Source organism: Enhydra lutris, unplaced genomic scaffold, assembly GCF_002288905.1.
Source record: "Enhydra lutris kenyoni isolate GAN:26980312 unplaced genomic scaffold, ASM228890v2 scaffoldscaffold69, whole genome shotgun sequence".
NCBI lineage: Eukaryota > Metazoa > Chordata > Mammalia > Carnivora > Mustelidae > Enhydra > Enhydra lutris.
This window is the reverse complement of record NW_019154153.1, coordinates 7,385,426-7,411,563: the sequence shown is the minus strand read 5'-3', so window position 1 is coordinate 7,411,563 and position 26,138 is coordinate 7,385,426. Positions and strand designations below refer to the sequence as shown.

The 26,138-nt window shown below is 43.9% G+C and overlaps 2 protein-coding genes and 1 pseudogene across 4 annotated transcripts in view; 2 read left to right on the top strand and 1 right to left on the bottom strand.

Annotated features, from left to right (window-relative positions):
• LOC111159673 (vesicle associated membrane protein 1) overlaps positions 1–26,138 on the top strand; it is a 76,721-nt gene that overhangs the window by 15,880 nt on the left and 34,703 nt on the right. The gene's annotated exons all lie outside the window — the stretch shown is intronic.
• LOC111159672 (CD27 molecule) lies at positions 103–5,213 on the bottom strand. Of its 3 annotated transcripts, XM_022522227.1 has the most exons (7): positions 4,876–5,165; positions 4,599–4,730; positions 1,546–1,732; positions 1,418–1,421; positions 1,283–1,361; positions 901–1,023; positions 103–650 (listed from the first exon to the last, which is right to left on the bottom strand). In XM_022522227.1, exons 1-7 carry the CDS (start codon positions 5,009–5,011, stop codon positions 526–528), a joined length of 786 nt encoding a protein of 261 aa, XP_022377935.1. In that variant the 5' UTR covers positions 5,012–5,165; the 3' UTR covers positions 103–525. The 3 variants fall into 3 exon arrangements, with proteins under 3 accessions (XP_022377935.1, XP_022377936.1, XP_022377937.1); XM_022522228.1 differs by lacking the exons at positions 1,283–1,361; positions 1,418–1,421 and having other exon boundaries at positions 901–1,020; positions 1,550–1,732; XM_022522229.1 differs by lacking the exons at positions 901–1,023; positions 1,283–1,361; positions 1,418–1,421 and having other exon boundaries at positions 1,550–1,732; positions 4,876–5,213.
• LOC111159690 lies at positions 20,289–20,774 on the top strand (annotated as a pseudogene).

Genomic DNA, 26,138 nt, shown 5'->3' with positions numbered 1-26,138 from the left:
TGGCCTGCACCGTGAGATTGGAATTTTAGAGAGAGAGAGAGAAAGAGAGAGAGAGAGAGAGAGAGAGAGAGAGAGAATGAGCCCGCGGGGAGAGCTTCGGTGTGTGGTTGGCTGTCACTTTATTTTGCCAAATTTTTAGGTTGGTGATACAGCACGTGGTGGTTCCAGGGGAAAGTGTGTTCTCCACCTAAGGCCCCACCCTTCCAGTGCAGTGCAGGGGTGAAGGTGGCTGGGCCAGGACACACTGGGGTGGGGGTGGGGCCCACGTCCCACCCTCCATCTCACCCCCATGCGTCCTTGCCGGTGCCAGTCTCCAAAAGGCACTTTTTCAAGACTGCGCACAGGAAAGAGTCCTGATGACAGGATGGTACTGAAACACCGGCTTGGGGGCGGAGGTGGGGGTCGGGGTGCGGGTGTGTGTGTGTGCCAGGTCTCGATGCCGGGTGGATGGCCGCTGGGGTGGGATGGAGGCGGAGAATTTATTGTAGTGATGACCCGCCCACCCAGCCTTCTCGGTGCGCAAGCTCAGGAGTAGGAAGCAGGTTCTGGTTTTCGGTAATCTTCCTGAATAGGAATGGCGCCGCCCTCTTCCTCCCTGGGGCAGCTGTACCGGCAAGGCTCTGCCGGCACCACTGGACTTTCTTCTTTGTCTGCGAGAGGAGAATGGGATGAACCTTGGGGGGACGTGGTGAATGGAGTGGAGATAAGCCAAGGTGGTTCAGGCTCGGGGAGGGCTGTCAGGGGGTTGCTAGCTGAGAGAAAAGGAAGAGGAGCGGGGAGCCAGGATTGGTAAATATGCGTTGAGCAAGCCTTCGGTGAGGTTCAAGGCATGGACAGCGGGGCTGGGGTGGTAGGGTAGGGTGCAGGGACAGGACTGGAGACCAGTATTTTGTCTCTTACTTAGTCTGCATTTTCTTTGTTGATGGAAGAACAGGGGTCCCATCACGGTGAAAGCAAGAAACATCCCAGAGAGAATGACAAAGATGCGGATGCAATCTGAGCTGCACAGGGGCCTTTGGGCTGTGATAGGCAAGGACCACGCAAGGGTTTTTGGAGAGGGCCTCAGCCTTGACTCCCCTCAGCCCAGACCACCTGTCACCCCTCCTCCTGTCTCTCTCTCACCCCCTCTCCCACTGCTACCATTTGACTAAATTCTTTCCTAATCCCTAGACTCTGCTTCTTCCCCTTCTTCCCCCTACTCCTAGGAGCTTTCTGGCTGGCTTCCCTTTCCTGTATGCAGTCTCCCTGTGGGTAGAGAATGGGGAGAAGACTCCCCATTCTGGCCAATGGGTTGAGAGGGCTACGGCAGGCAGCCACCTGAAGTCAGCCAGAGTCTGAACCTGCGGAACTGTCCTGGGCTCCTTCATCCCGGGAGAAAGAGGCAGGGTGAGCAGCAGCAGGGAACCTCCCAGGGCACAAGCCTGGGCTGAAGGCAGGCCCAGGGAGATGGGAAGGCTGACCAGCTGGCCAGGCAGCTGATGTGGGGAGGGTGATGTTTGGGGCGCGACCCTTATCCCCATGGCTGGACAAAGCATTGGCCGGAACTTACTTTTGGTGTAAGGTAAGTGGGTGGGTTGTGGGTGTGGGTCCGGGGCCCAAGACGGTCGAGGCAGTGTCAGCAAAGGGTTTGAAGGAGGGTCACACTCTGTACACTCCTTGTCCCTGCACTGCCAGCCCTTGGGGCAGGCACACTGTGCATTTGCGGTGAGGGTGCAGTTTCGAATGAGAAGACCTGGGGACGGAAGAGGAACACAAGAAGCTCAGGCCTCGGAGACCTGCCAGGCATGCTTGCTAAGTTATGTCCTGAGCTCCCATCCCAGGCCCAGCTGCAGGGACTCCTACCCCAACCACGCAAAGGCTGCCCCTCCCTCCCTGTCACCCAGGGCCTCTGCCTTTATTACTAGTGTCATTAAAGGGAAACACTTGGGTTTTTTCCCTTTACTCATGGTTCAGAAAATGCCAAATGTAAAAAGTAGAAACAGCTTGCAGGATTTTCTCTCCTATTCCCTGGCACTTTGATAACTTCTCATTGAAGTACAAGAGACAGACAAAGACGTACACAGGTCACAAGCGTAAAGCTTGAGAATGGCTTCAGATGGGAGCCACGAACAAGAGCAACAGTGTCCCTTTCTAGTCACTACCTCCTCCCACCCACAGATAGCCACCAGCCTGACTTCCTAACACCACGAGTCACTTTGCTTATTTTTGTACTGTATTTGTCTAGTCATGCATGTGTACTCACTTGTGTCTGACCCTCTTCCTCAATCCCTTGTGAAATTCATCTATATTGTAACTGCGGACTGCTCCTTCTCGTGCGGTATAGCATTTCACTGTATGAATATACTGTGATTCATGTGTCTATTCTGTTAACGGGCATTTGGGTATTTTCCAGTTTTTAAGCAATCAGGAATAGTGCTGCTATGGTCCCTGATGGGTTTTTAAACTTTACTGGAGAGTTATTTGATTAGTAACATACTTTGGCTTTACAGTGTAAATTTTATTCAAGTGTAGAGGTCAGGTGCAGAGTGACTGCCAAAAAATTCTACTAGGGGAGGAGGATGTGAGGGGCACTGGGTGGGTTTGTGCTCACAGGTGGTTAAGGTTAAAAAGAGGAGAGTGATTCTGGGGAAGGCACCAGCACCCGGATGTGGGCAGGCTTGAGCCCAGCGTGGTGGGGCCCTGGGACAGTGCACTCGTGGGGACCCAGGGAGAAGAGCCCTGACGGGGCAAGCGGGGTGCAGAAAGGAAGGCTTGGAGGATGCCAAAGACAACGACCAGTGCTCTAACAATTCCTTTAGCAGATGCCTTTTGCCAGGAAAGGGAAAGGGACACAGATTCCTTCTTCCCATCCTTATTCTGCTTCTTTCGGAATTCTGACTAGTAGCTGCTACCAGAATTTCGTTTCTTTGTGGCTTACCAGGAATCGTGAGCCAGCCTGGACAAGGGTCCACAGGAGGAGAACAGTGATGGGGGAGGTGACAGGGACTGGGGAGAGGAGAAGAGGTAGGCAGAAGCGAGGAAGATCACCTTAGATGCCAGAGACGGTGGCCAGGAGGGTATCTGCCTGAGGGGAGGAAGGGTTAAAGAGAGAGCTGGGCTTGGTTCTGCATGGGAGTGCCATCGTTTTCAGAGATGAGTATCCAGAGACCTGGGAGTTCTCTTCATCACGTATAACCTGTGCCCCCAATTCCAGGCTGATGTCTGGCGCCTCTCCATTTTACCCAGGGGAACACTGAGGTCCAGAGGGGCCACACTTATTCAGCCTCCCCCTGGCCACCTTCCCCCTGGTGTCCTACAGCCAGTAGCTGCGTGGGTGCTATGGAGGCCCACGGGCTGAGTCTTACAGAGAAGTATCATGGATTGCCTGGTCTGGAGCCCAGCAACGGGACGGGGGGCTGGCTCAGTATTGGGAAAAGGCCTCCTGGTGGGGCCTACAGTGAGTGGGGAGACTCTGACTAGAATATTCCAACCCGGGGCACCTGGGTGGCTCAGTGGGTTAAGCCTCTGCCTTTGGCTCAGGTCATGATCTCAGGGTCCTGGGATCGAGCCCCGCATCGGGCTCTCTGCTCAGCAGGGAGCCTGCTTCCCCCACCCCCCGCCCCCGCCTGCCTCTCTTACTTGTGTATCTCTTGCGTACTTGTGATCTCTCTCTCTGTGTCAAATAAATAAATAAAATCTTAAAAAAAAAAAAAAAAGAATATTCCAACCCTGCTGGGGTTGCTGCCAAGAAGAGAAAAGCATCCAGTAACATATTTTTAAGTTAAGTGGACTGAGGAATACTTATGTATGTAAGATATTGTTTTTTGACTGATTTGCAATGGCAAAACGTTTTATTTAGTTCATTTTTGGATATGACAGTCTAAAAGGCCTACTGAGCCCAAGCGTATTTTATAGACAAGCAGGGTAGTGGTTCAGTTCCAGAGCCCTCAGAAGGGTCCTGAGGGGGAATGTTTGTTCAAAGAGGCCACTTTAAAGTCTGTGCCTCTATCCCGGCTGGCATACAGTTTCTGAAATTCTAGCTAAGCTGGAGGAATAATAAGAATTCATAACACAGCTGCAGACATTACACTTCTTCATTTAAAAAAGATAAAATTATAAAACAAACAAGAAAAACATGGACCGCATACATATTCCTTTTCCTAAATTGGCTTTTATGCCAAAAAAAAAAAAAAAAAAGAAGAAGAAGAAGAAGAAGAAGGATGTTCCCCACTGGCTGGTATTGTTAAATCCTAAGAAAGATGTTCTCCAAGTTCCAAACAAATGCATGCTTCTAGACCAAGCCAGTTCATCCATAGGGTGTCGCTCATCTGAAATCTAGGATCCTAGGGCCACTTCTGCTTCCTTTTCCTCACTTACTCCTTTTTCTTGTGGTGATCTGAGTGGTACACCCATTCTCGGCAGCCCCCCACATTCTGCTTACCCCTTCCTTGTAACACCAGAGTTCTCCCCACACCAGTACGTGTCCTGCTCAGGGTCCCCCACTTTCCTGCATTGGCTCCCCTTGCAGTAGCCTCAAAGTGACAAGCTCTGGCCCCCTCCTCCTTGCTTCCCCACACCCATCTCTGCCACCTTGGCCCCCAGAGGCTTGCCCATCTCACCAGAGTTACAATGCCGACAGCTCTCACAGTGGCGCCGGGAATGGTGGTCTGGGGAGAAGGAGGCCCCCTGGATGCACGGGTCACACTGAGCAGACTCACCATGCTTGTCACAGTCCTTCATGAGGAAAGTCCCTGCGAGCAGAGGTCCAGGGTCAAGGCCCAAGGAAGGCCACTTCTCTGCCCTCGTCAAGGCTAGTACAGGATTCCTCTCTTTGAGCTCAGACGCACTCTCCTCTGCCCTTCCCCCCCAAGCTCCCAGCGAGCCCTCCTCTCTCACCTGGCTTGCACATCTGGCAGCACAGCTCTCCCTGGACCAGGTAGTGCTTCTCAGGACAGGGCTTGGGGGCTGGGGTCGCTGAGAGTCCCGCCAGGGTCCCTAGAATCCACAGCCAGCAGGGAGGTGCCCGGGCCATGGCTCTTGCCCAGGGAGCCCTTTCTTCGTTCCAGTTACTGATGCCTGGCCTCCGTGGAGCTGGCCCCTCCAGTGGGGTGCTGGGGCCCTACTCTCAGTACCTCCTGGGTAGCAGCTTCAGGCCCTCTTCGAGCTGCTGGCTTCAGGTGGCAAGCCGACCTTTGATGGCAGCTGCAGCTCTGTTGTGGCTGTTTTTTTTCCGCAGAGCCGTGACTTCCACCCCCTCCCCCTTTTCCGTGTGCTGGGTGCTGGGTGCTGGGTACCAGGGAGAGTATTAAAGGGCAAGTGCTGTCAGAAGACCTGCTGCTCTTCAGAGACCTCCATCCCCCCCAAGACGCCCGCATCTCCTGGCCGCTGAGATCGGAACCCGCCCGTGCCTCTTTTACAGAATGCTGGACACTCAGTTACCACCTCTCCTGTTCACGCGCTCAGACACAAAGATGCCCACGTTGCCCCCTGTTCACAGCTTACAAGCTAATAACAGTTTAGAGAGGGAGGGGGAACCTGAATCGAGTATAGGTCCACAGACTTTTAGCTGAAACTGTTGGGGTCAGGTAAGTTTTAGAATTCAGAATTTTTCAGATTTTAAGGAGTAACTAACCCTGCCAGGAGTCCTCATGAGGCCAGAGTAGCACTCAATCAAGCACATTTCTGGAGCAAAAGAATTGAATACTGGGGCACCTGGGTGGCTCAGTCAGTTAAGCATCTGCCTTCGGCTCAGGTCTTGATCTTAGGGTCCTGGGCTTGAGCCCTGCATTGGGCTCTCTGCTCATCGGGGAGTGTGCTTCTCCCTCTCCCTCTGCCTGTGCCCCTCCCCACAGTTCATGTTCTCTCTTCTCTCTCAAATAAGTAAATAAAATCTTTTTTTTTTTTTTTTTAAGAATTGAATATTTAAACTAAGTGGGGTGAATGAGGACCGTAATTAACCCTTGCATCCACTGAGGTCTGGTTTTATGGCCAAAAGACTTTGCTACAGAATTGTTCAGAGTTGTCAACAAGGGACTCAAACCTGTGCTCTCCTCTCTGTTTAACTCTGCTAAGAGATCATGTGTGACCTCTTTTCATCCTCCTGCCAGCCTGTGGAATAAGTGTCACTCCTGTCCATCTAGCCTGCCCTTGTCACCTCACTGTCATCTTCATCCTACCCCCCAGCCTTGGCGCTTGGGTTTAGATTCCCTGGGTCATCTCTTCCCTGTTTCCGCTGTTCTCCTGGGAAAGCTGATGGGGGGACATTGGAACTTGCTGGACTTTTCTCTCTCTGAGTCCTGGGAACGCATGGCTTATTTCTCCAGGCCACTCTTCATTCAGGGGCTTTGCTGTTGTTTCCAGAGTGCTCATAAAATGTCACACTCCTGTGATCTCACCTGTTAGCTCTGTTTTCTCTCTCACTCTGGTTTCCTTTCTCTTCATATTTTCCATCCTCTTGTTTTTCCCCAGCCCCCTCTTCTCTTTAAGAGGGTCCTCACCTGTGGGAAGCCACATATGAGTGTGATCTGAAGAATTACTACTACACAACCATCCTTCTCACTGACAGCATGCCTGAATTCCCACCTCAGAGCGATAAGCTTGGCATCTGAGGATTGTGCTGTCACGAATGGTCCAGCCCCATCCCCAGATGATGGTCACTATTTTCACTATGAATCTTTTTTTTTTAAGATTTATTTATTTATTTGAGATAGAGAGATAGAGAGAGAGAGAGATTGTGGGGGAGAGAGGCAAAGGGAGAGAATCTTCAAGCAGACTCCCCATGAGGGGCTCTATCCCACCACCCATGAGATCATGACCTGAGCCAAAACCTTAGGATTGAGGGCACCTGGGTAGCTCAATGGGTTAAGCCTCTGCCTTCGGCTTGGGTCATGATCCCAGCGTCCTGGGATCGAGCCGCGTATCGGGCTCTGCTTATTGGGGAGCCTGTGTTCTCCTCTCTCTCTGCCTACCTCCCTGCCTACTTGTGATCTCTCTCTGTCAAATGAATAAATAAAATCTTAAAACAAAAACAGCACCTTAGGATTAGATGTTTAACTGACTGAGCCACCCAGGGATACCTCCTCTGTGAATCTTGAACCCTGGGCAGGCATGGTGAGGCGGGGTGTGGGGATGGATGACACCATGCAGGAACAATGAGGAGATGGGACCTTTAGAGAGAACATTGTGGGAGGGGGAACTGGAGGACCCTGAGAGGACTGACAACTTTGACCTGCTGTGAGCTGCTCACCCATGCAAGGGAGGCTTCAGTGGTCTGTGCTACGGCCCATCATCTCCCCTCCGTGGGGGAAAGGACAGGAACAGGGTCTTCCTGGCTCTCCTGGAGTACCCTGGCCAGGAGGAGGAGAGCCAGCTTTCTGGACCTCACTTTCCTCTGGGCAAATGGAATGACCTCATCTTCTGCCTTCTGTGTTTGCATCAATTTCTGGTGAGTCTTGGCCTGTCCTGGACTGGCTCCCTGGGTAGTTTCTTCCTCTTGTCTATAGGCCCTGCGAGTGCAGCTGATCTCTCTCTGGGAATCTTCCGCCACCACATTCTCTCCTGGAATGCAGCTTCTCTCCACACCTGCCAGCACAGAGACACATCTTCTCAACAGCTCCCTCCTCCGCTTGCATCTCCAGAGATAGGTCCACAGAAGCCCTTCTCTTTTGATGATTTTCATTACTTTTGAGGGCCTGAATAACCCCTCTGTCTGGAGCAATGACCATAGCCAGGAGGTCATCCAGGGCCACCCTGCTCCTTTCTATCAAGGTGAGACACTCCTTGCCTTCCAGGCAGGGTAGGTCCTGGATAGAGCGAGGAAGAGGCAGAACTGTCACCTGGCCCCAATTCCAGTGGGTCTGCTGTTGTGGTCACCCCTCGTTCCCACTTGGCTAAAGTCCTGTTTCTGCCTCTGTGCTCCTGGCTTATCCCTTACCTCTGCCCTGCCACGGGTTCCAAATTTGGGACACAGAACTTTCTGGAATTTTCCTCCAAACCAACTGTAAACAAAAAGCTGTTTGGTGTGGCGAAACTTTTGCTGAAGGTTTATGTATCATAAGGATACAAATTAAAATTGCATTTTGGATGTGCTTGTTCTCAATGATCCTTCCCACTCCAGAGATTTATCAGTAGACTGGCTACCTTACAAAGCAGTAAAGGCACTAGCCACTTTGCTGACACCATCCCCCACCCTGTACAGACTACCTTTCAGATGCGTTCTGTCAGGCAGCATAGTTCATCTGTCTTCAGCTCTTAATCCCCAAATCAGTCTTGGCCTTTTATTTAATTTATTTATTTTTAAAGACTTAATTTATTTATTTAACAGAGAGAGACACAGCGAGAGAGGGAACACAAGCAGGGGGAGTGGGAGAGGGAGAAGCAGGCTTCCTGTGGAGCAGGGAGCCTGATGTGGGGGTCCATCCCAGGACCCTGGGATCACGACCTGAGGCGAAGGCAGACGTTTAACGACTGAGCCACCCAGGCGCCCCATGTCTTGGCCCTTTATAAATCTATAACCAATCAAAATACTCAGTGGAACAAAGCTTTCTCCAAGATTTTTTCTTAAAAGGAAGTTCTGTTAACATTACATAGATGTCGGAAATCACTATTCCTGATCCGTATCAACCAAACCCCTTAGTTTTCCTAGGCTTCTTTGTCCCTCCACTCCATTCCTTCATCCTTCACTCCTACTTTTTTTTAAAAAAGATTTTACATATTCATTCGACAGAGAGAGGGAGAGAGAGCATAAGCCGGGGAGCGGCAGGCAGAGCGAGAGGGAGAAGCAGACTCCCCAGTGAGCATGGAACCCATGGAGGCTCCATCCAAGGACCCCGGGATCAGGACCTGAGCTGAACCAGACACTTAACCAACTGAGCCAGCCAGGCACCCCTTCCACTCCTACTTTCTTTGGTGACACCTCCCCTACCCCTCCCTGCTTTAAGTGAGTCTTCCTTTCCCACCTCCCTCCTTCCCAGTGAGTCTTTGAGAGACCAAGTGGGCAGGACAGTGGGGTGAACTCACTTCCCAGTTCCTTAATTTGCATTTGTGGGATTTCTGTCTGGATCTCCCAGGGGACTGAGCATTTGTGGGCATTTCTTCCAAACTCTGACAAATTTTCAGGATCTCAACTCCAGCTCCTAGTATTGTCTAGCACTTAAGGTACTCACTGAGTATCGTGTAGTCTACCCTCAGTCTTATTCCTTAATGGCTCTATCCATAATTGTAAGGTTAAAATTGCAGGGGTCCACATTGACCTCCTAAATTCCACTCCTCATTCAACAAGAATCTGTTGCCCGTCCAGTCTGTGCCAGGTACCAGCTAAGTAATGCATTATTTACAAAGATGAAAAAAAATAAGCATGTGGTTTCTTCCCTCTTGGAATCAACACATCAGTGAATCAGAAATTGATCAAATCATCTCAAAGACACACATAAAGTTATTAGTAATGGTCATTACTGCAGCACCACGGAGAGCAGGGACTGGGTATAATGCAGGTGCCTGTCCCCTCAGGGGTGAGGAGTGTTCAGCCAGGAAGTTTTGCTGAGCTGTGTGGGATCCACCTTCTTGAGAATTGTCTCTTCCTTTGGTTTAGGTGTCTAGACACCACCCTCTTTTTTTTTTTTTTTTCCTTTGGCCACTTTTCTTGAGCCGTAATAGTTTTTCTTATATACAGATGACAGAAAATAGGGATAATCTGTTCCTTGAAGTCTTGTTGGAATGTGTGTGTGTGTGTGTGTGTGTGTGTGTGTGTATTTTGAGTGTAGGCTTTTCACTGCTGATTTAATTCAGGTTTTCAGTTTCTTCTAGAGTCAGTTTGGTAGGTTTTATTTTGTTGGGAGAGTACTTAACCTGTTTCAGATTTATGGGTGTAAATGTTTAAATCACAACTAGATCTCTAGTTATTTTCCCCTTTTCATTCCTAATATTGTTTATTTATAATTTCCTCATTTTTTCTTGATATATTTGCAAGAAATATATGTAAGTATCAATTGCTTCAAAAAACCACTTTTTGATCTCATTCTGTTTTTCTATTATTTCTTTGTTTTCTGTTTCATTTTATTCTCTGGTGTAATTTTTAAATTATTTCCTTCCTTTTACTTTCTTTGGGTTTATTCTGCCCTTCTAACTTCCTTTTTAAAAAAAGTTTTATTTATTTAAGTAATCTGCCTACCCAATGTGGGGCTCAAACTCACGACCCCAACATCAAGAGTTATATGCTCTCCCAACTGAGCCAGCCAGGCACCCTCTTTTCTAACTTCTTGAATTGGACACTTAGTTCATTCATTTAAATTTTCCTTTTATAATGTATTCATTTAGGGCTATAAATTTCCCTCTAAGAACTGTTTTGGGTATACTGAAGCAAGATTTTGTGAAAATATGTTATAACTAAATATTGTTATGTTGTTTAAAAATGTGTTGTATTCTCCCCCAGCCCTTATCCTCTCCCTGCCTCCTCAGAGGTAATCCCTGTTTCAGATTAGTGACTATTCTTCCAGAACTTTTCCTTCCTTCCTTCCTGCCTTCCTTCCTCCCTCCCTCCCTTCCTTCCTCCCCCTCTCTCTTTCTTTCTTTCTTTCAGATTTTATTTGTTTGAGAGAGAAAGAGAGAACGTGAGTGAGAGATCACAAGCCATGGGAACAACAGAGCAGAGAGGGAGAAGCAGGCTCCCTGTTGAGATCATGACCTGAGCTGAAGGCTGCCGCTTAACCAACAGAGCCACCCAGGCGCCCCTTCCAGAACTTTTTAAAAACACACAAATAAATTTATACGTGTGTATGTGTTATTAGTTTGGGAATGTTCATGGCCAAAAATGAGGGACGATCCTTTTCCTTTGTTAGTCTGTATGGTAATAATCAGGTTCTTTTTATACAGCAGAGAATGGAAGAGCAAAAACTCTGCTTACAGACATCTATCAGCAAAGAATTAGGTGGATCTTTCCAACAAAGTCTCTTTTCTCTCCTTTTTTTTTTAAGTCCCTTTTACTTTCTACTTAAAATATTATTAAGCCATAATCAATTATTTCTTACTCTGATCCCAGCCCCTCTCCTACTGAGAACCCTCTGCTTGAATTTGTCAGAGCAGGGAAGACTCCTTGTCCACCTGGGAGATGGGTGAAAAGCCTCATGTACAGCACGTGGTCATGACTTCTCTCTGGCAAAGGCTTATCTCCTTCTTTTATACCTGAGATCACTGACAATGAGGACATCTAATTTTAACCTTTCCTTTCTCATCTGGGGCATGGTAGGTTACCTCTGTTCTCTAAAAGAAATATTACACAGGCCTATAGTAATTCTCCTAACACAGAACAAGAAATAAAGCCCACAGAACAAATCATGCATTTGTTCTGTCCATTCCTTAGAAAATTGTCTCTTAGGGGCACCTGGGTTGCTCAGTAGGTTAGGCATTTCCCTTCAGGTCATGATCCCAGGATCCTGAGATGGAGCCTGCATTGCCTGCTTCTCCCTCCGCCTCTCTGCCCCTTCTTCCGTTCGTAATCACTCTCAAATAAATAAATAAAATCTTAAAAAACTATATCTCTTGGAAGTCAAACATCCCCAAGCCTGGCAATTCCATGTTCTTCTTGCATTACTGTTTTTAGGTCCTTCTTTGTCCAGCTAAAGAAAGGGTTCTTTCTCGGCCTGGCATCTCGGCCTCCTCTCAGAAATCTCCACGAGCCTCAGCACAATTGTCTTTTGAGTTTTGTTTCATTTTTTCATTTTTTAAAAAAAGATTATTTATTTATTTCTTTGACAGACAGAGATCACAATAGGCAGAGAGGCAGGCAGAGAGAGAGAGAGGAGGAGGAGGCAGGCTCCCCGCCGAGCAGAGAGCCTGATGTGGGCCGATCCCAGGACCCTGGGGATCATGACCCGAGCCGAAGGCAGAGGCTTTAACCCTCTGAGCCACCCAGGCGCCCCCTGTTTCATTTTTTCATAAATGATATATATCCTTCTAGAATTTGCTTTCTGCTTTTTAAATCCAATAACATACCTTGGAGATCATTTTATGTTATATTTCTGGAACTTCTCATTTTGTTAAATAGACAGTGGATGTACCTAGGCTTTTTAGCCTTTCTCCTGTTCATGAATACTTCAGTTTTTGCCCCCCAACATTTCATTATCACAAATGGTGTCTCATAAACATCTCATATCTCCCCGTGCATGTGGGAGTGTGTCTTTAGAATAAGTCCTGGACACTGGGACCGCTGAGTCATAGGGTATGCGTACTGTTCACTTTAATAGATCCTGGCAAGTTGCCCTCCAAAACAGCTCTACCAACTCACACGCCCACCAGCAGTGGAATGAGGACACATACCTCCTCACAGCCTGCCAAATTTCATATTAGCAAACCATTTTTGCAATCTAATTGGGGGAAAATGCTGTCTCATTTTTGTTCCAGCGTGTGTTCCTTTGATTGCCAGTGAGGCCGAGCATCTTCCGCCATCCTTTGTGACTTGGATCTCCTCTTTCGTGACGTCTTTATCCTCGTGTCACCACCAGTGCTCTAAAGTCCAATTCTGCCTCTTCTCTCCCAAATCCTCTGTAACCCAACCTGCAGGGCCTCTGCCAATCCCGTGGATCCCTTCAGATGTTTGCCCTCTGCCCTAAGGGGCTGAGAAAAGCCTCCTTATGGCAAGGGAGGTCATTCCTGTTTAGGAGACTGCAGACCTGCTCAGAGAGGGTATCCCTGAGCTCATTTGGGAGATGGAAGTTGGGACATGGCTGACCCTTAGACTCTGTTGCTTTAGCACCACAAGCCTCCCTAAGGACTACAGTGGTCCTGAGCCCACACTGAAGGGCTCCTTGGTGCATGTTGACTTTTTTTTTTTTTTAAAGATTTTATTTATTTGTCAGAGAGCGAGAGCGAGAGCGAGAGAGCGAGTGAGTGCCCACAAGTACAGGGAGCAGCAGGCAGAGAGAGAAGCAGACTCCCTGCTGAGCAAGGAGCCTGATGTAGGACTTGATCTCAGGACCCTGGGATCATGACCTGAGCTGAGGGCAGATACTTAACTGACTGAACCACCCAGGTGTCCCTGCATGTTGACTCTTTTAAAGTTGAAATAAATTCAACACATTAATCATTTTATAATGTACAATTCAGTGGTTTTCAGCGTTTTCACAAAGTTGGGCAAATATCACCACTATCTAATTTGAGAACATTCCCACCTCTCCTAAAAGAAACCTCACACCCCACCCATTACAGTTAGTCCATTTTTTTAAAAGATTTTATTTATTTGACAGAGAGAGATCACAAGTAGAGAGAGAGAGAGAGAGAGAGGAGGAAGAAGCAGGCTCCCTGCCTAGCAAAGAGCCCGATGTGGGACTCGATCCCAAGACCCTGAGATCATGACCTGAGCCAAGGGGAGAGGCTTAACCCACTGAGCCACCCAGGCAGCCCCCAGTTAGTCCATTTTTTTCCTTCCCCATCTGCCCTCCGCGCCTGCCGCTGCCCCCCTCCCTTTTCTACCCTCTTCCACTATCCCTTACTGCCTATTCTGAACACTTCAGGTAAATGGAGCCATATAATATGTGGCCATTTGTATCTGGCTTCTTTCATTGTAGTGTAATATCTTCAAGTTTTATCCATGTGCACCTTATGTCATCAGTACTTTGTTTCTTTTTATGGATGAATGATCTATTGATGGATACACCATTTATCCATTGATGGGCGGTTGGGTTGTTTCCTCTTTCGGACTATTATGAATAATGCTGCTATCAACATTCATGTCAAGTTTTGTGTGAACATATGTTGGGTATACACCTATGAGAGGAATTGCTGGGTCATATGGTAACTCTATATTTAACTTCTTGAGGAACTGACAAACTGTTTTCCATAGCAACTGAACTATTTTACATTCCTATCAATGGTACATGAAGATCCCAGAGAACTGCATAGTTACCAACACATGTTAAATTCCATTAAAAAATTATAGCCATCTTAGTTAGAATGAAGGGGTATCTCATTATGGTTTTGAGATGCATTTCTCTAAGACTAATGGTGCTGAACATTTTCTCATGTGCCTACTGGCCATTTTTATGTCTTCTTTGAGAAACATTTATTTCTTTGTCCATGTTTAAATTGGATTATTTGTCTTTTTTTGTTGAGTTGTAAGAGTTCTTTATTTTTTTAAGGTTTATTTATTTAGGGGCGCCTGGGTGGCTCAGTTGTTAAGTGTCTGCCGTTGGCTCAGGTCCTGGTCCTGGAGTCCTGGGATGGAACCCCGCATCGCATCGCATTCCCTGCTCGGTGGGGAGCCTGCTTCTCCCTCTCCCACTCCCCTTGCTTGTGTTCGCAGTATTGCTGCATCTCTCTCTGTCAAATAAATAAATAAAATATTAAGAAAAAAGATTTATTTATTTATTCGAGAGACAGCCTACACGCCAGTTGGGGGAGGGGCAGAAGGAGCTATAATCTCCAGCAGACTCCCTGCTGAGCACAGAGACTGAGGCTGGGCTGGGGCTTGATACAGTGACCCTGAGATCTTGACCTGAGTGGAAACCAAGAGTCAGTCACCCAACCGCTCAACTGCTCAACTGATTGAGCCACCCCAAGTTGTAAGAGTTCTTTATATATTCTGGATATATATTCTGGATACTAGACCCTTATCGGATATATGATTGGCAAATATTTTCTCCATTCTATGGGTTGTTTTTTTTACTTTCTTTTTTTTTTAAAGATTTTATTTATTTATTTGACAGAGAGAAATCACAAGTAAGCAGAGAGGCAGGCAGAGAGAGAGGAGGAAGCAGGCTCCCTGCTGAGCAGAAAGCCCGATGTGGGGCTCGAACCCAGGACCTGGGATCATGACCTGAGCCGAAGGCAGCGGCTTAACCCACTGAGCCACCCAGGCGCCCCTTTTTTTACTTTCTTGACAGTATCCTTGATACATAAAAGTTTTAAATTTTGATGGAGTCCAATATCTTTTGTTGCCATTTTTTTCCTTTTGATTTTGGTGTCATATGAAATTTGTTGTCTATTCCAAGGTCACACAGATTTTTATCTATTTTTAATATTTTTATGATTTTAGCTCTTACATTTATTTTTTTTTATCGATTTTGAGTTAATTTTTGTGTATGATTTGAGATAGGGGTCCAGCTTCATTCCAGCACCATTTGTTGAAAAGACTATTTTTTCCACATTGAATGGCCTTGGCATCTTTGTTAAAAACCATTGACTATAGATATATGGGTTGGTTTCTGGACTCTTGAATTTATTCCATGATCTATATGTCTATCTTTATCTCAGTACCACATTGTTTTAACTACTATAGCTTTGTAGTAAGTTTTCAAATCAGGAAGTGTGAGTCCTCCAACTTTTTCTTCTTCTTCGAGATGATTTTGGCTCTTCTATGTCTCTTGCATTTCCATAGGAATTTTATTTTTTTTTTATTATTTTTTAAAGATTTTATTTATTTATTTGACAGATAGAGATCACAGGTAGGCAGAGAGGCAGGCAGAGAGAGAGAGAGGAGGAAGCAGGCTCCCTGCCGAGCAGAGAGCCCGATGCGGGGCTCGATCCCAGGACCCCGGGATCATGACCTGAGCCGAAGACAGAGGCTTTAACCCACTGAGCCACCCAGGCGCCCCTCCATAGGAATTTTAGAATTAGCTTGTCTGTTTCTGCAAAACGAGGCAGTTGGAATTTTGATTGGGATTGGGTTGCACCTGTACGTGAATTTGGGCGAGTACTGTCATCTTAATAATAGTAAGTCTTCCAATCTATGAACATAGGATATCTTTCCATTTATTTAGGTCTCCTTTAATGTCTTTCAATATTTTGTAGTTTTCCATGTACAAGTCTTACCCTTTTTTCATTAAATTTATTCCTAAATATTTTATTCTCTTTTGTACTATTGTAAATGAAATAGTTTTCTTAGTTTCATTTTTGAATTGTTCATTTTTCAGGTAGTGTGTTGACTGTTGAAAGAGGCAGTTGTTTTCCCACAGACTTGGAAAGGGATACCTTGGGGTGTAGGTGTGTTGCTATCACACCCTGTGGGCCACTGCTTGGGGTTATTTGGAACTTATCTGAAGTCACAGATGGAGAGTTAGATTCTGTGACGCAAAGGGAAACATATCTGACTCATCTTTCCCATACCCCCTTTGGTTCTGAAGGCTTCCTCGACTGGGAGAGGAAGAGGGTGGGTTAGTGGCAGGGGCTTCTGCCTCTCTCACAGTTGCTTCTCCTGACCCTTCTCTCCTTCATGGTTTTTAGGGGCCCCACTGCAGTTATTCTTGAAGAGCAAGGATTGTGGTAACCTTCTCTCTTACCTGCAAATTGGGCCAGAATCTTTCCTCCTTTGGTGAGCATCCTGGCCATAGAGGAATATTGAGGGTGACAGGCACAGGCAGGGTCCTGGAGTCTTGCGGCAGGGGGAGGTGGTCAGAGGAATCTTCTGGGGAGGGAGTATGAGGATCAACCAGATGGTGAAAACCTGAGAAGCAGAGGACCAGGCAAGATAGATCTGTGCTGCCCAGGCCATGTCCAAGGCCATCTCTCTGCTTGACTGCTTGCTAGCTGGGCCAGTTACTTAAACTATGAGTCTGTTTCCACTGTAACATGAGGGTGCTGACACTCGCTTCACAGGGTAGATGTGAACAGCTAAGTGTGGTAACATGGGGACACACCCCACACAGGGCTTGACGCAGAAGGTGTTAGTAAATGTTCCTTGGAATATGAGCTGATCCTCAAGGTCCTTTCTTTCTTGGGGTTGAGTGTCACAGAGCTCATAATGGAAGGGAAAGGGGACAGAAATCCTTCAGGAGAGGTATATTGAAAGTATATGGGACAAATCTCTCCTTTACTAGAGCTCAGAGGTAGCAATGGGAGCTTTAACATGGACAATGAGGAGACCCCATTACATTTCATGCCAGAGAAATGAGACAGGCTGGCTAGGGACAGTTGCAAGAAGTAGGTTAATGCAAATTTGTATCTTTTTATATTTGGGGCACACACACACAAAAGGCTATGCATAGTTACAAGAATTTTAAATATTAGTTTATTAAAGCAATCAGCTTCAAAATCTAATTTTTCTCATGCTTTTTAAGTTTAAATTTCAACTTTTGTTGTTCTATTCTGAATCTAATAAATTTGAAAATCTTACTTATTGCTTTTCTTTAATTTCAGCCTATAGATTTTGTTTGATTATTTATAATACAGTAAAAACAAAGACAATGATCTTCTCTTTTGGGGAGCATGTTTTTTATTGTGGTAAAGTACACCTAACAAAATTTACCATCCTAACCATTAAGTATGCGGTTCAGTGGTATCAAAGACATTCACATGGTTGTACAACTGTTACCCTTTATTATCCATCCTTTTTTTTCCCCCTAAGATTTTGTTTATTTATTTGACAGAGAGATAGAGAAAACACAAGTAGGCAGAGAGGCAGCAGAGGAAGAGGGAGAAGCAGGCTCTCTGCTAAGCAGGGTGCCTGACACAGGGCTTGATCCCAGGACCCTGGGACCATGACCTGACCCGAAGGTCATGACTGACCCCCCCAGGGCCCCCCATTATCCATCCTTATAACATTTTTCATCTGGTAAAACTGAAACGCTGTATCCCTTAAAAAAAAAAAAAAAAGCTCTCCATCTCCCCCTCCCCCCAACTTTCAACCCCTGGCAACCACCATTCTCCTTTTTGTATTTGTGATTTTGACCATTCTAAGTACCTCATGTAAGTGGAATGATATGGTATTTGTCTTTTTGTGATCCTATGAAGTTCAACGTGTTTATTTTTTCTTTTATTACCTGTGCCTTTGATGTCATATCTAAGAAATCTTGCCAAGCCAATGTTGTGAAGCTTTCTTCCTGTGTTTTCTTCTAAAAGTGTTATTGTTTTAGGTCTTACATTTAGGTCATTTACCCATTTTGAGTTAATAGGTAACTATTCTTTTGCATGTAGACATCCATTTATCCCAGCACCATTTGTAGAAAAGACTGTTCTTTCCCCATTGAATAGTCTTGGCACCCTTGTCAAAATCATTTCTCTCTTTCTCTCTCTCTCTCTCACACACACACACACACGTTTATTTCCAGGCTATCTATTCTGTTCCATTGGTCTGTATGTTTGTGTTCATACTGATAGCTCACTGTTTTATTAACTGTAGCTTTGTAGTAAGTTTTGAAATCAGCAAGTGTGAGTTCTCCAGTTTGTTCTTTTTTTTTTAAAGATTTTATTTATTTATTTGACAGACAGAGATCACAAGTAAGCAGAGAGACAGGCAGAGAAAGAGGAGGAAGCAGGCTCCCAGCTGAGCAGAGAGCCTGATGCGGGGCTATATCCCAGGACCTGAGATCATGACCCGAGCCGAGGGCAGAGGCTTTAACCCACTGAGCCACCCAGGGACCCCTCCAGTTTGTTCTTTTTCAAGATTGTTTTTGCCATTTGGGGTCTCTTGAGATTCCATATATATTTTAGTATGGATTTTTCTATTTCTGCAAAAAATGATAGGGATTGCATCAAATCTGTAGATCACTTTGGGTAGTATTGACATTTTAACAATATTATGTCTTCCAATCCATGAATAGGAATGTGTTTTCATTTATTTATATCTATAATTTCTTTCAGCAATGTTTTGTAGTTTTCATCCTACAATTCTTTTACCTCCTTGGTTAAGTTAATTCCTAAGTATTTTTGAAACTACTGTATATGAAATTGGTTTTGTAACTTTGTTTTCCAGATTGTTCATTGTTTGTGTATAGAAATGCAGGTGACTTTTATGTGTCAACTTTGTATCCTACTACTTTACTGAATTCATTAGTTCTAACAGTTTTATGTGTGTGCAATTTTTAAGGTTGTCTACATATAAGATCATGTCAGAGAGATAATTTTACATCTTTTTTTTTTCCAATTTGGATGCCTTTTATTTCTTTCTCTTGTCTAATTGCTCTGGCTAAAACTTCCAGTACTGTGTTGAATAGAAGTGGTAAAAGTGGGCATTATTAAGGTAATTCCTCATTTTGGAAGAAAAACTTTCAGTCTTTCACCATTGAATACTTTATTTGTGTGGGTTTTTCATATATGGATTTTATTATGTGCAGGTAGTTACCTTCTATTCCTAGTTTTGGGGAGGTTTTTTATCATGAAATGGTGTTGATTTTTGTCAAATACTTCTGCATCAATTGGGATGATCATGTGTTTTTTCCCTTTATTCTGTTGACATGGCGTATTACATTGATTGATTTTCATATGTTGCATGATCTTTGCATTTCAGGAATAAATTCCACCAGGGTATGGTGTATAATCCTTTTAATATGCTGATGAATTTTATTTGTTGAGGATTTCTTTGCATCAATGTTCATAAGGGATATTGTTTGTTATTTTTTCTTATAATGTCTTTGTCTGCTTTGGTGTCAGGGTAATCTTGGCCTTATAGAATGAGTTAAGAAGTGTTTTAAAACAAATTTTGAGAAGGATTGGTATGATTTTGTAATGTTTGGTAAAATTCATCAGTGAAGCCATCAGGTCAAGGGCTTTTCTTTGTTGGGAGATTTTGGTTGGGGGGGGGCATTTTGGATTAGAGATTTAATTTTCTTACTGGTTATAGGCCTCTTCAGATATTCTAGTTCTCCATGATTTAGTTTTGGTAGGTTTTGTGTTTCTAAGGGTTTGTTTCTTTCATCTAGGTAATCCAACTTGTTGATTACAATTGTTCATAGTATTCTCTTATAATTCTTTTTTATTTCTGTCAAATAGGCACATAAATACTCCACATTCATTTCTGAGTTTATTCTCTTTTTCTCTTAGTCCATCTAACTAAAAGGTTTGTCTTTTTTTTTTTTTTTTTTTGGTCTTTTTGAAGAAGCAAGTTTTGGTTTCATTGATTTTCTCTATTATTTTTCTATTTCCTATTTAGTTTATCTCTGCTCTAATCTTTGTCATTTCCTCCCCTTTGCTAGCTTTGGGTTTATTTTGTTCTTTTTCTAGTTACTTAAGTTGTAAAATTAGGTTGTTGATTTGAGATTTTTCTTATTTTTTTTAAAAGATTTTATTTATTTATTTGAGAGAGATTGAGACACAGAGAGAGAGAGAGAGCAAGCACAAGCAGGGGGAGTGGCAGGCAGAGGGAGAGGGAGAAGCAGGCTCCCTGGAGGGCAGGGAGCCCAAGTGGGGGTTGGTCCCAGTACCCCATCACAACCTGAGTGGAAGGCAGATGCCTAACCGATGGAGCCATCCAGGGGTTCCTCTTATTTTCTTTTTAATGTGAGTATTTACAGCTATGAATTTACCCCTTATTACCACATTCATTGCATCCCAAGAGTTTTGGTGTGAGCCTTTTGGCTAGAACCATCATCTTCCAGTAGTTTGCCAGAATGACCAATACAAAGGGAAGGAGGAGAGGCACCTGCTATATGTTCTCTAGGCCATTTAGAAAACATGGAGTTGTTCCTTTGGCCACATACATATGAATCTTCAAGAAAGGCGCTATTACAGACATCAAGGAAATGGGCAATGTTCAAAAAGTACTGCCCCACAAATGTTACTATGGCAAAACTGGAAGAATCTGCAGGGCTGCCTAGCATGCTATTGGTATTGCTGTAAACAAACACATGAAGGGTATGATTCTTGCCATGCAAATTAATGTACAAGTTGAGTATATTAAGCACTCTAAGAGCCAAGATAGCTTCCTGAAGCATGTGAAGGAAAATGATCAGAAAAAGAAGGAAGTCAAAGAGAGAGTTACTTGGGTTTAACTGAAGTATTAGCCTGCTCCACCCAGAGAATCACACTTTGTGAGAACCAAGGGAAAGGAGCCTGAGCAGTTGGGGCCTATACCCTATGAATTCATGACATGATAAGTCGAAAAAAAAAAAAAAAAACCAACCCCAAAACCCCAAACCCAGAAAACTTTAGACTCTAAAAATGTTACTAGAAGTGTGATGTTCCCTCCCCTAAAGAAACAGTTAAAACAAAAACAACAAAAAAAAGTTTGGTATGTTGTGTTTTTATTCACATGTGTCTCTAAGTATTTTCCTTTTTTATTTTTATTTATTTATTTATTTATTTTTAAAATCTTTTTCTTTTTTTTTCTTTTTTTTAAAAAAGATTTTATTTATTTATTTGACAGAGAGAGATCACAAGTAGGCAGAGAGGCAGGCAGAGAGAGAGGAAGGGAAGCAGGCTTCCTGCTGAGCAGAGAGCCCGATGTGGGACTTGATCCCAGGACCCTGAGATCATGACCTGAGCCAAAGGCAGCGGCTTAACCCACTGAGCCACCCAGGCGCCCTGTATTTTCCTTTTTTAAAAGATTTATATTTCTCAGAGTCTACAGTCTCTTATGGAGGGCATGTGCTGCATGGAGCCCTGGGTGTGTACATAAACAATGAATTTTGGAACACTGAAAAAAAGTAAAATAAAATTTACCAAAAAAAAAAATCTATATTTATTTTAGAGAGAGAGAGAGAGAGAGAACAAGCAGGAGCAGGAACAGAGGGAGAGTAAGCCTCAAGCAGACTCCGCATGAGCACAGAGCCCTGTGTGGGGCTCCATCCTAGGACCCTGAGATCATGACCTGAGCTGAAACCAAGAGTTGACAGTTAACCAACTGAGCCACCCAGATGCCCCTCTAAGTATTTTCTAATTGCCCTTGTGATTTCTTCTTTGGTCTATTTGTTGTTTAATAATGTATTATTTAATTTCCATAATTTCATGAATTTTCCAGTTTTCCTTTTTAAATTAATTTTTAACTTCATCCTATTATAGTCAGAGAAGATAATTTGTATAATATCTACCATTTTTCTTAAGATTTATTTATTTATTTTAGAGGGGGAGAGAGAGAGTGGTGGAATGGGATAAAGGGAGAGAGAGAGTCCCAAACAGACTCCATGTTTCGTGTGGAGCCCAACATGGGGCTGGATCTCATGATCCTGAGATCGCAACCTGAGCTGAAAACAGGAAGTCAGTTGCTTAACTGACTGGGTCGCACAGGCACCCCAGTATGATATTTACCTTTTAAAATCAATTGAGACTTAGTCTGCAGCCTAACATATGGTCTATCCTGGAAAATGTTCCATGTACACTTGAGAAGAATATGTATGCTGTTTTTGTTGGGAAGGGTGTTTTGTACATGTCTGTTAGTTCTAGTTGGTTTATTGTGTTGTGTAAGTCCTCTATTTCTTTACTTTTCTGTCTATTTTTTCTACCCATTATTATGAGTGGGATATTGAAATCTCCAGCTATCATCATAGAACTATCTATTCCTCCCTTCAATTCTGCCAGTTATATATATATATATTAGTAGGCTCCATGGAGCCTAGTATGGGGCTTGAACTCACAGCCCTGAGATTGAGACCTGAGCTGAGATCAAGAGTTGGATGTTCAACTGACTGAGTCATCAAGGCATTTCATCTCCTTGTGGTATTGAACTTTTTATTAATATATAGTGTCCTTTATCTTTTGTAAACTTTTTTGATTTAAAGTCTATTTTGTCTGATATTAGTGTAGCCATCCTAGCTCTCTTTTGGTTACTATTTGCATGGAATTTCTTTTTCTGTTCTTTTACTTTCTATCTGTTTCTGTCTTTGGATATCAAGTGATTCTGTTATAGACAGCATATAGTTGGATCATGTGTTTTTAGCCATTCTACCAATTTCTGTTTTATGTTCAGCGACTTTAATCCACTTACTTTTTTTTTAAAGATTTTAAAATTTTTATTTATTTGAGAGAGAGAGAGGTCACAAGTAGGCAGAGAGGCAGGCAGAGAAAGAGGGGGAAGCAGGCTCCCTGCTGAGCAGAGAGCCCAATGTGGGCCTCAATCTCAGGACCCTGAGATCACGACCTGAGCAGAAGGCAGAGGCTTAACCCACTGAGCCACCCAGTCACCCAATCCATTTACTTTTTTTTTTTCTAAATATTTTATTTATTTATTTGACAGAGATCACAAGTAGGCAGAGAGGCTGGCAGAGACAGAGAGGGAAGCAGGCTCCCCGCTGAGCAGAGAGCCCAACGTGGGGCTCGATCCCAGGACCCTGGGATCATGACCTGAGCCGAAGGCAGAGGCTTTAACCCACTGAGCCACCCAGGCGCCCCTCCATTTACTTTTTTTTTTTTTTTTAAGATTTTATTTATTTATTTGAGAGAGAATGAGTGAGAGAGAGCATGAGAGAGGAGAAGGTCAGAGGGAGAAGCAGATTCCCCAAGGATCTCGGAGCCCCATGTGGGACTCGATCCTGGAAGTCCGGGATCATGACCTGAGCTGAAGGCAGTCGCTCAACCAACTGAGCCACCCAGGCGCCCCTCCATTTACTTTTTAAGTAATTACTGATAAGAAGGACGTACTTTTGTCATTGTGCTATATTTTTTTATATGTGTTGTAGATTTTTTTGTCCCTCAATTCATGCATTTCTGTCTTCTTTTGTACTTAATTGATTCTTTGTAGTGAAATATTTAGGGATATAATGAAATATTACAGTGAAATTTGGGGCATACATTTAAGATCCTGAAGTTATAATACTTTCGTTTGAACCTATACTGACTTAAATGATACACGAAAACTCTGCTCTTTGATAGTTCATCTCCATCCCCTTTCAGTTGTTGATGTCACAGAATTACATTTTATACATTGTGTGCCCCAAAACATAAACTAATAATTCTTTTAAATGCATTACTTTCTTATATTATGGAGAAAACAAGATTTGGAGTCATAAACAATAAGTTAGAGTGATACTTGCTTTTCCACTAATAATTTTTTTCTTTAAATATATTAATCTCTTAAATCATATAGAAAACAAAAAGTGAAGCTACAAACCACTCTCATGATTATACTAGCTTTTATAATTGGCCATGTACTTACCTTTATTGAGATCTTTATTTTCCATTCAGTTTTGAGTTACTGTCTAGTATCCTTTCATTTCACCTTGCTGGATTCCCTGTCTTTCCGGGCAGGTCTAGTGGTCTTGAACCCCCTCAGCTTTTGTTTACCTAAGAATGTCTTAATTTGTCTCTCATGTTTGAAGGATAGTTTTGCTGGATATAGTATTCTTAGTCAATTTTTTTTTCTTTTAGCTCTTGGAATGTATTGGCCCACTGTCTTCTGACCTCCAAAGTTTCTGATGAGAAATCTGCTAATAATCTCATTGAGCATCCCCTGTATGGGATGAGTCTCTTCTCTCTTGCTGCTTTCAAGATTCTCTTCATTTTTTGCCCTTTGAAAGTTTGATTATATGTGTCCCGGTATGATTCTCTTTGAATTTATCTTACTTGGAGTTCACTGAGCTTCTTTGATGTCTTTCATCAAATTTGGGAAGTTTTCAGCCATTATTTCTTCAAATATTTTCTCTGCCCCTTTCTCTCTCCCCTCAGCCTTCTGGACCCACTTGATGCATATGTTGATCCTCTTGATGATGTCCCACGGTCCCCATTGGCCCTGTTTACTTTTCTTATTTCTTTTTTCCTATTCCTCAGGCTTGATAATTTTCATCATTTTATCTTCAAGTTCACTGATTCTTTTTTCTGCCTGCTCACATCTGCCTTGAATCCCTCTAGTGAAATTCTCATTTCAGTTATTATATTTTTCAGCTCCAGAGTTTCTTCTTGGTTTCTTTTCAAGTTTTCTATGTCTTTATTGACATTTCCATTTTATTCAACACCATATTTTCTTTTCTCTTTTTTTCTTTTTTAAGATTTTATTTATTTGAGAGAGCAAGATAGAGAGAGCAAGAGAGCACAATCAGGATGAGGGGCAGAGGGAAGAGCAGGCTTTCTGTTGAGCAGGGAGCCTGATGTGGGAATCAATCTCAGGACTTTGGGATCCTGACTGGAGCTGAAGGCAGATTATTAACCAAATGAACCACCCAGGTGTCCCATATTTTCTTTTTTTAAAGAAATATTTTATTAGAGAGAGAGAGCATGCACCAGAGAAAGTACATGAGCAGTGGGGAGGAGCAGAGGGAGAAGGAGAAGCAGGCTCCCCACTAAGCAGGGATCCTGATGTGGTGCTCAATCCCAGAACCTGAGCCAAAGGCAGATGCTTAACTGACCGAGCCACCCAGGTGCCCCTCAACACCATATTTTCTTGCCTTTCTCCACATCTTCCTTTAGTTCTTTGATCATTTTTAAGACAGACTGTTTTAAAGTCTCTGTCTAATATATGTGCTATTAGGATTGTTTCAGGGACAGTTTCTGTTGATGTGTTTATTTCCTTTGAATGGGGTATATTTTCCTACATCCTTGTGATTTTTTTTGTTGAACACTGGACATTTGAATCTAATAATGTGGTAACTGGAGATCAGATTTCCCCCCTTCCTCAGGGTCTGTTTGTTTTGTTATTGTTATTTTTTTCTGTTATTATTATTATTTTTTTAAGATTCTACTTATTTATTTGACAGACAGAGATCACAAGTAGGCAGAGAGAGAGGGCGGGGAGAAGCAGGCTTCCTGCTGAGCAGAAAGCCTGATGTAGGGCTCGATCCCAGGACCCTGGGATCATGAGCTGAGCTGAAGGCAGAGGCTTTAACCCACTGAACCACGCAGGCAACCCTTTTTTTTTTTTCCTGTTTTTTTGTTTTGTTTTGTTTTCGTTGTTGTTGGTTCTCTCCACACTGAATATCAGCCTGAAGTATAAATTTAAAAGTTTTCTCAGGTCTTTTCTGGGTCTTTCCTGGGCATACATTGTCACTTTCTAGTTTTCCCCATATATGCAGTTGCTTTTGAATGTCCTATTTGTTATTGTCTGGCTCCTGCAGGGGAAAGAGTAAATAAATGAAGAGTGGGGGAAGGACAGTTGTCCTAGCACCCAAAGCCGACCTTAACAGCATCATGGCTGCTGCCTTGATTCTGCCTTTCTCCCTTTCCAATCTCATACATCTCTCTTGTGGCCAATCTTAACCTTGAACTGTTTGAAAACTGTGGCTTCATCTCCGCAAAGCTGACGTGGTACCAAGCCACCCTGTTAATTCCAAACCTTCTTGTAGTTAAAAGGACGTCTCTCTGCTTCAGGGAGCAGTTTTCCTAGCTCGTGTGGACAGTGTATGATCATGATATGTAATTACCCTCTCAAGAAGGCTGAAGTTGTCTATTTGCCTGAGATTTGAGGTTAGGATGCCCCACCTGTACCCACAAACATCTGTCTAAGTGGGTCTCCTTAACTGAGTGTGCTCAGTTCCCTTACGTGTTTTAAACTCCATTTATAAATTTAATATTTTGATTTTATCTAAGTTCAT

What these genes read in the sequence shown, in the direction of transcription:
- LOC111159672 (XM_022522227.1), bottom strand. Translation starts at nt 5,011, where the DNA reads ATGGCCCGGGCACCTCCCTGCTGGCTGTGGATTCTAGGGACCCTGGCG. An exon ending in CTGTCGGCATTGTAACTCTG is followed by an intron (nt 1,733 to 4,598) that starts GTGAGATGGGCA and finishes TTCCGTCCCCAG; the next exon opens with GTCTTCTCATTCGAAACTGC. An exon ending in AGCCCTCTCAACCCATTGGC is followed by an intron (nt 1,024 to 1,282) that starts CAGAATGGGGAG and finishes CCTTGCCTATCA; the next exon opens with CAGCCCAAAGGCCCCTGTGC.